At 47.5% G+C, this 9,007-nt stretch overlaps 1 protein-coding gene across 3 annotated transcripts in view; it reads right to left on the bottom strand.

Annotated features, from left to right (window-relative positions):
- The window catches only part of LOC137141694 (discoidin, CUB and LCCL domain-containing protein 1-like), a 59,716-nt gene extending 53,594 nt beyond the window's left edge, over positions 1-6,122 (bottom strand). For all 3 annotated transcript variants that reach the window (XM_067530744.1, XM_067530747.1, XM_067530746.1), the window contains exon 1: positions 5,961-6,122. In XM_067530744.1, coding sequence (XP_067386845.1) covers positions 5,961-6,117 — 157 coding nt within the window. In that variant the 5' untranslated portion in view covers positions 6,118-6,122. The remainder of the gene's footprint in view (positions 1-5,960) is intronic.
- Positions 6,123-9,007: the final 2,885 nt, after the last annotated feature.

The following is a 9,007-nucleotide window of genomic DNA, read 5'->3' on the forward strand; positions in this document are numbered from 1 at the left end:
TCTTCTCATAAACTGATAATTGCAGCATCACAAATGTTAGGGAGAATCATGGATAATTCAGGAGCAGAAGAGCTAAATCCATCAGATTTCCAATCCAGCCGTCTCTAACCGCATCCCACCCGGCGCCCAATTCTCCTCTCACACAAGTTTTACGCTGCTACAACTCCACTGACGTCAGCAGAGTCAGTCCTGATTAACACTGGTTTGAACGACTGGAGGATCAGAGCCTGTGGATTCAAGCTCTGGGAAATTCCATTATCACCCTACCTTTGGAACCTCAGCATTGCCCAGCTGTGCCGTGGACCATAGACATGACCACACTCTGTTTTGACCATTGTCCTAAACTGTGCTACAGCCTTGGGCCAAGACTGTCGAAAGTGACTAGAGACTGCAGGGGCCCCCATCTCTGGGTGGCTAACCAGAGGCACTTTAAAGAGGGGGCTGATTTCCAGAAGGCAGGAGTTCAGCACTTGCTGAATAGCCGGGCCCTTTATAGGACTTTTAGGCTTAAGATGGGCACCCCAAAGCACTAGAGACTTTTGAAAATCTTGGCCTTGGGGCCTGGGCTTTGCCATGGTTCAGGACACAGGTCCCGACAGCCCCATGGGACGCACTATGCTGGTGGGCAATGGCTGTGTAATCTGGTTCCCTAAACCAGGAGTTTCTCCACTGTAGACGGGCTCCAGGTTCACTGTGATTATAAGGGCCAACACTCAGCGATACTGGGAATGCTGGAGTCCTGGAGAAGGAGCAGAGAAAGTCGCACATCCGATACAAAGCTGATCATTTTAGAGTAAGTCCCATCGACCCAAAGCCATTGCAGATGAAATACCGGTTCAAAATGCCCCACATGGGGGTGCTGCAGAGGGGCGAGCTGAGCAGATGCGCTGACCACAGACTCCTGTGTAAAGAGTAGCTGAATTCCCAAGAATCAGACGGCTCAGGAGGCAGGCTCATAACCCATTACTCTTCCCCCTCCAAGACACCAGTTCAGATGCAGCCACTGTTAGCAAGAAGTGAAAGTGTTCACGTGATCTCATCTCTGACATGAGTGTGGTGGGTCTCAACCCAATTCTCAGAGAGTGAGTGTCTGCGTCACACAAACCCACTGCCACTGACTGACCACCTTGTGCAGCAGAGAGACCACGGTCCCAACGGGTCCTGGAGACTGAAATCTCCTCTTACATCTACAGGTTAGGAATGAATGGATATTGGTGGGGTAGGTTGGGGAGTGGCTCAGTGGGGGAGTATATCCCAGTGTCTTTATTGTGCTGGTACCTGGGCTCATTGCTTCCTGCTGTAACTGTTTCACTAGAAATGACACACACAAACATTCTTCTCCCCACAAAGAGGGCATTTACAAGAAAGGGTCTTTGTACTGTAGGAAATTGCAGGTCTCACTGGTGACCAGAGCTTAATCATTTCCTGCTCTTCTCACCTGCCCTTGTCAACCATTTACCTGCTGCCTCTTTCTAGAATGCAAACTTCCTTGATCAGCCAGGAGGGGTTGGCACAGGAACAGTCCAGTGAAAGCAGCTATCAGCTGTTATCCAGCCAAGGAAAGGAGAAATTGTCTTTCAAAGCATTCAGTCACCTGCATCCTTTCCCCCTTCCATAGGGCCTTCCATCCAAGGGTTCAGACAAGGGATCCAACCCTCCCAGCTCATGTCAAATCTTCCTGCAAGCCTGCCTTTTCATAAGAAACATGTGCACCCCCATCTCCCACCTGCTGGACCTGCCTGCAACACCCACGAGGATCCCATCTCAGACCTTCCCAAATTGCAAAAGCTCTGGAACCAGGGAGGAAGTCATGGGAATTCTCAGTTTCTGCAGAACCCTGATTCCCAGGGTTTGGGGGTTATTTTTTCCTGATTCATAAAAAACCTGACTGAACTTTTGGCTTTCCCAGCACACACCGGCGCTTGCATTTTCCTGGGCATACTCAAGAGGAAAACATTTTCATCATGTTCAGCAGATTCTTGCCAGGGTATTTGCTACAGGATGCAGGAAAGACAAAACACAACACTGCATCTCACTCCCTCTTGGCTCCAAGGTACAGCATCAAAACCAGACAGCACTTGCATTCTACAAGGCCAATGCCAGAGGCCTGTTGCCTCTATGTGTGTATGTATATCAATAGACTAATGTCTAATTTATTTCCTTCCAAAGGCTTCCTTCCTAGGAACCAGTTAGTGCCACAACTATTTAATCCTGAAATCATCTTATAGCTTTAAAAAGAAAAACCAAAAACAACTTACATGGAAATCTACAAGGGAAAATGCCTTGTTCCCTCAATCTGATCCTATTCAGAGGACTATAGAGCACCCTTAACTAGAGCTGGGCAAATTTTTTCAGACAAAACTGTTTTGGGGAAAAAGAAAAAAAAAAGAGCAGATTTGGGGACCCCGAAATGTTTCACAGATTTATGTCAGTTTCACCAAATTGTTTGTTTTGGGGGGAAAGCACCCCCAAAATTGAAATTTCATTTTAACATTTTCTAAACTTTTCCATTCCATTGAAATTAGTTTTTGTTTAAAAATGTCCTTTAATTTTATTTTTAAAACCTCAAAACTGTTTTAAATTGTTCACAACTAAACAAAATGGGTCATTTGATCCAAAATGAGTTTTTGTTTTTGACTTTTCAGCTGAATTTTGAAAAATTTCGTTTTTGGTTCAAACCCCAAACTAATATTTTCTCCAACTTTTTGGAATTGGCAGTGAACCAAAAAATCCATTATTCGCCCATCTCTACCCTTAGTCCATGCACAGAACTGCCCTGGAGAGGTGGAATCCCATGCTTGGCTCATGTGTTTCATATGAAACTCCAGCCAGGCTCCATGAAATCTGCAAATCTTTCCATGATCATGGGGGACCATACTGTGATCCAGTGAACTGACCAGAGCGTGAAAAGTCAGGAGACCTAGGTTCTAGTCCCAGATTGGCCACTGATTCTCTCTTCAACCTTGGGCAGGTTGCCTTCCCTCTCTCACTTTCCCCCTCTGTAAAATGAGATGATGATCCCCATTTCTGTGAAGGGCTTTCATATCTTTGAATGAGAAATAGTATGTAAGTGTAAAGTGTTGATTATCAGCATGGTCATATAAAATTCACTCGCATCACACAGTTTCCAGATGAATTTTGCTGGAAGTATTTTTGGGCTCCTCCAACTCCCAAACCCAGCATGACCCAGAGTGTGCAATGCCTACATGAACCAACGCAAATAGGGAAAAAGGATTTGTACAAATTGCTGTGACTCAAAACCGCAAACATTTGCCTGGCTGTTAACCTTAAACTGCATGTATCCTCTTGGCACTGAATTCAGAATCAGGCCTCATGAGATTACCAGTCCACAGTCATGGCTCCATAGCAAGGGCTGCAAGATCCACATCTTGTTTCCCTGGTGTCCAAGAGAATACAATTTTACCACCAGGTATGAATGTGCAGCATGAACATTTAATGTGGAATGCCCAGTCTAAAAGAACAGATAACATCACTGAGCAGCCACAGTGCCTGTGTGTATGCTTGGACAGGATGTCATTGTTTGATATTGACGAGGTTTCATGGTAGGGATCTGGAAGGGTAAGAGATTAGGGTAGGAAGAGATCATTGCATCTGTCCTTTGCAGGGGGCAGAAAAACACATTTGCTAGGTAATTCATTCATTTCTCTTTTGCACGTTTCCTTTACACTTGTGTTTTTCCACCATTCTATCCAGATTGTTACCAATTCCCCTCTCCCCCCCGGCTTCTTATAGTAACATCATGACAGCTCCTGATTTTAGATTGGAACTGATATTATTTAGGGTTTAATTATCTGACTATGTAAATGTTGAGTATCATGAACTTTATTATTATTCTGCTAAGTTAAATCATCTCCCTCCACCACCCCCCACGGCACAAAAAAAAAGCGACACAGCTTTTATGCAGCTCCTTTCTATGTAACCATGGGGCCTGTTCCTGTCTCCATTGAATCAAAGGGAATGTAGGGCCTGATCCATGCCCATGGAAAGCCTCCCACTGACTTCTATGAGCTTTGGATCATGATTGGAGCAGATGGGTACCAGGCCTACCAATGCCAGGCCAGATCCTGCGATCCCTTACCCATGACAGTCGTCCTTATTCACATAAGGGTCGATCCCAAAAGATGCTTAACACCCCCAAGGAATTAGTGTGACTTGGAAGCACTCAGTACATGACAGGATCAGGCCCACAAGTAAGGACCAACTGCTCAGAAGATCGGTCTTTGGGTGCTAAGGGGAACAAAAAGGTGCTTAAGCGACAGCGACGAACTTGACCAGCACACTGGGGATTGAACAAAGGAGCGCTGAAAGCACGCACTGCTACAGCCTGAGCTAAAGCGCCTGACACAGAGCTGTAAGAGACGCATATCCTCAGTGGATCAGCAGAGAGGAGACTCTACAACACACACTCACCAGTGGGTTACATTTCTTCACCCTCTAGGGAGGGATTACAGTTACAGAGCCATCTGGCAGACTGTTACAGACAGCATTTATGCTCTACAGCTCCTTCTACTTGCGGATCTCAAAGCACTTTACAACCACGTCTTGTTTAGAATGAAGTTTTGACAATGTGCTTGGCTTCACAAGGTGCAAAACTGAGATGGTCCCTGCCCCAAGGAACTTCCTATGCAGGAGACAACTCCAGAAAAGACAGGACATGCTGGGAGATCCAGGAAGGGGTGCACTTTGATGTTTTCTCCCATCCTCAGCTCAGAAGAAGTGAGTTTTTAGAAGGTGGCTGAATGAGGAGAGGGTGAGGCCTGGTACCTGGGCTTTGAAGGTTGATCCCATCTGAAGGGACCTTGGGACACTTAAGCTATGTCTGTACTGCAGAACTGTGCCTGCATACATCCCTAAGGTAGACGAAGCATACACCAACTGAAGGAATTTTTCCGTTATTATAGGAACACCTTCTCCCCGAACAACATTTGCAATGTCAAATCGGCATAGCTGTGTCTACACTGTGCATTTTGTCAGCATAAGTATGTCAGCTAGGGGGTGTGGTTTTTCCATACCACTTACTGATATAGCAATGCAGATATAAGTTTTAAGTGTACACCAAGCCTGAATCTGCCCAGTCTGCTGCACAATTAAATCACCATGGGGTACACAGATCTGTAAGGACTGACAGTCACATTTCATTCCTGAGTGTCCTTAGATAGCTTTTGATTCACACAATATGCTGAGGAGCTTCTGGAAACATCCACATCTTAAAAACAATTCATTTAGACTTAGGAAGAAGCATTAATAATCACACAGTGTGTAAGCAGCCAGCCGTTCCAGTGACAGTCCACATGTGCATGACAACGGTACTAGGTACTTTAAAGCCGTATCTGATCTCATGTTCCATGTCCCAGGCATGCACACAGGTGCAAACACAAAGACCCCTTTGAAGTAGTAATTACTGGGCATGGAATTTCACTGTTCACCAGTTTTGTTAGCCAATGGATCAATCAGTTTCCAAGGCCTGTCCTCACCGTGGGACATGCCAGGCAAAGATTGTGCTGCTCCTCATGAGAAAAGCAGCTCTCCCTGCCTTGGACAGCAGAGCATGGGCCGGTAGGGACCGGCCCAACATTTGATGCCTGCACGTGCTCTGAAAGAGACAGGACTAACTGTGCCCAGTGCAATCAGACAGGCGGGTCCGCAGCGGGACAGGTGGATCAGCGGTGCGGGGTAAGGTACATCGGTGGCGGGATGTTCTAGGTGCAGGAAGCCCCGGGCATTTCCCTGCAGCGCTGGGTCTGCTCAGCCGAGCTCGGCTCCCCCGTTTGAACCCAGACGGGGCCCTATGATCCGGGCCCCTCCCCGCAGACCTTGCTTTGCAGAGCCCAGACCCAGCCGCCGCTGGCTCCTCTCCCCCTCCCCAGCCTGCCACGCGCCCCGGGGGGAGGACAAACTTTGGGAACTCGCCCCCCCCATTCCCCCCGGCTGGGACTTACCGCTCTGCGCGCTGGCTGGCGAGGTGGCCAGCTGCCGCAGCAGCTGGAACAGCTGGAACAGCAGAGGCGCCCGGAGCCGGGAGCGCATCGCAGCAGCAGCCCGGCCGGCCTCCAGTGGCTCCGGCCCCGCAGCGCTGGAGCCCCCGGCCCGCGGCATACCAGCGCGGGAGTCCCCACTCCCCCTTCCCACCCACCGCCCCCAGCTATTGGCTAGAGACGCCGGCCCTGCCCTGGCCACTGGCCGCCCGGAGCCGCCAATCAGCGGGCGGAGAGTGGGTCCCAAAGTCTCTCGCCTGCTGGCTTCCCTATTATGGAAGCGGGGCGAAGGCGCTGGGTCGGGGCAGGTGCGGGCGAGCGGGGGAATGGGACCCTGGAGGGACGTGGAAGCGGATCTAGGGCTATTGGCGAGGAAGAGGAGGCGGAGGGAGGGGGCATCTATAAAGCTGGGTTATAACTTAAAGGGGAAACCTCAGACACCCTTCAATCAGAGCCTCCCACAAGTGCCAGGGTTTTAAATGAGACCAGCCCCTTCCCCAAACGAATCTTTCCCAACTTTGGGAGAGGAGCAGAATCGAAACCAGGATCCAGAGCCAAACTTCCCAACTGAAACCACTAGCTCTATAAGAGTGGGGCAGCCCTCCCTCCCTCCCCATCAAGAACTCCCCAACCATTAAGGGAAGGGAAATCCAGGATGGGATGGGGGAGCATCTATAACAATATTTACATGTGGGTGTAATAAAGGCACCATGGCTGGAGGAATGAGCAGATTCCAAGGTCAGAATGGACCAATGTGATCCTCTCTTCTGACCTCCTGTATAACACTGGCCAGAGAACCTCAACAAAGTAATTCCTGGAGCAGATCTGTTAGAAAAAACAACCAAACTTGATTTTAAAATGGTTAGCGGTGGAGAATCCACCATGCCCATTGGTAAATTGTTCCAGTGGCTAATTATTCGCTGTTAGAAATGTATGACTTATTTCCAATCTGAATATGTTTAACTTCAATTTCCAGCCATTGGATTATGTTATATCTTTGTCTACTAGATTGAAGAGACGATTATAAAATATTTGTTCCCTGTATAAACGCTTATGGGCTGTTATCAATCGACTCCTTAACCTTCCCTTTTTTAAGTTAAATAGACTGAGCTCTTTGAGTCTATCTCCAGAAGACATGATTTCCCATCCTTTAATCGTTCTTGTGGCTCTTCTCTGAACCCTCTCCAATTTATCAACATCCTTCTTGAATTGTGGACACCAGAACTAGATACTGTATTCTTGCAGCAGTCGCTTCAGTGCCAAATACAGAGGTAAAATAACCTCTCTACTCCTACTCAAGATTCCCCTATTTATGCACCGCAGATCACATTAGCTCTTTTGGCCACAGTGTCACTCTGGGAGATCATATTCAGATGATTATCCACCATGACCCCCAAATCTTTTTCAGGATAGAGTGCCCCAGCCTGTAAGTACGGCATGCATTCTTTGTTCCGAGATGTATACATTGACATTTCGCTATATTAAAACTCATATTGTTTGCCTAAAGCCAGTTTACCAAGCGATCCAGGTCGCTCTGAATCAGTGACCTGTCCTCTTTGTTGTTTACCACTCCCCCAGTTTGCATGTCATCTGCAGACTTTATCAGTGATTATTTTATGTTTTCTTCCACGTCTTTGATAAAAATGTTAAATAGCATAGGGGCCACGAACCAATCCTTGTGGGCCATCACTAGAAACACACCCACTCAATAACAGCGGGTTCTCAATGTCTCTGAAAACCAGGCCTAGAGTCTCAGATTGGGCACCCAAAATCAATGGCAAGTGACTTGCCTGAGATCACACACAGTCTGTGGCACAGCTAGGTACTGTATATAGGAATCCATCTTTTTTCAATGGGAACGCCAACTGGGAGGTCTGTGGTACAATATGGCCCTAGATTGGTCCTACAGGATTCCAGCAGTGATTACTGCTTGCAGATTACTCAGACAAAAGAATGAGTTCACTGCTGTCTTGCATCTCTTCCGTCAGTGTTTCTTTGCTTATCTCAGTAACCAACTAGGAGATTCCAGTTATTTGTGGGCAGCATCAAGGACTCCTGGACTCTGTTTCTAGATTTGCCCTGGTGCGTTATGGGTAAAATTCACATCACCCTCAGAAACTCTCATAATCTCTGCAGGTGAAGAGTGTGTATGTACTGTAACAGTGAATTGAAACCTGCAACACAGCCTTGCCCCCCACTTGCTGCTCCACTTCTGTGCCAGGGTGTGGGAGGTGTTGTCTGTCACTGGATCTACGTAAACGTGGATTGGGTGGCCAGTCTCTTGACCTGTCATCTCCTTTGTCTTGTGTGGGGTCAGGATAGATATCTCTGTCCCTGCACCACTAATCTACCTACAGCCCTTCACTAGTACAGCCCCTGCAGGGTGAAGCGAGGCACCAGGCCTCTGTACTGGGATAAATCACTTCCTCTGTCTCATTTTAACCTGCCCATGCCTCCGTTTGCTGATCCACCCATGGGGCCACGATAGCACAAAGGAGCAGACAGTCAAATATAAATCATCATAAATGGCCAATATCCAGCACTTTAAAATAATAAGAATCAGGAGTGGGGCAGTTGAATTCCAGTTAAATTTCCGATTTAATGTTTAGTGCCTGATGCCTATTGAAATAACAGTTCTTGTGAACTAGCTATTCTCTGCGGGCCTCTTTATGTCTTTGGCAGATGCTTGGCATGAGCATGGCTGCCCCTTGGCGCCATCGTGCGGTCATGAGGAGTTATAAACTGACATAGGTAAGAGTACAAATGTATTGGCTTTTAGAGCCTCTCTGGGCCCCACGGTGTGGCATGGACCGTTCTCGTGTGCGATGGATGCACCCAAAGGAGGCAACACAAGGCAAAATAGAAGAGAAGGTTGCACTCAAGTTTTAGAGTTTGTAAAACCATAAAACCACTTAACAAAGATGTCCCATGGATGGTATTTGTAAGCAGATCCACAATCAAGTTGAAACCATGGGTTTAAAACTAATAAACCTTCTCCGACAGTGTTTGCA

The sequence above is a fragment of the Emydura macquarii genome, unplaced genomic scaffold, assembly GCF_026122565.2.
Source record: "Emydura macquarii macquarii isolate MOO-44397 ecotype Brisbane River unplaced genomic scaffold, CSIRO-AGI_Emac_v2 contig_3113, whole genome shotgun sequence".
Lineage (NCBI taxonomy): Eukaryota > Metazoa > Chordata > Testudines > Chelidae > Emydura > Emydura macquarii.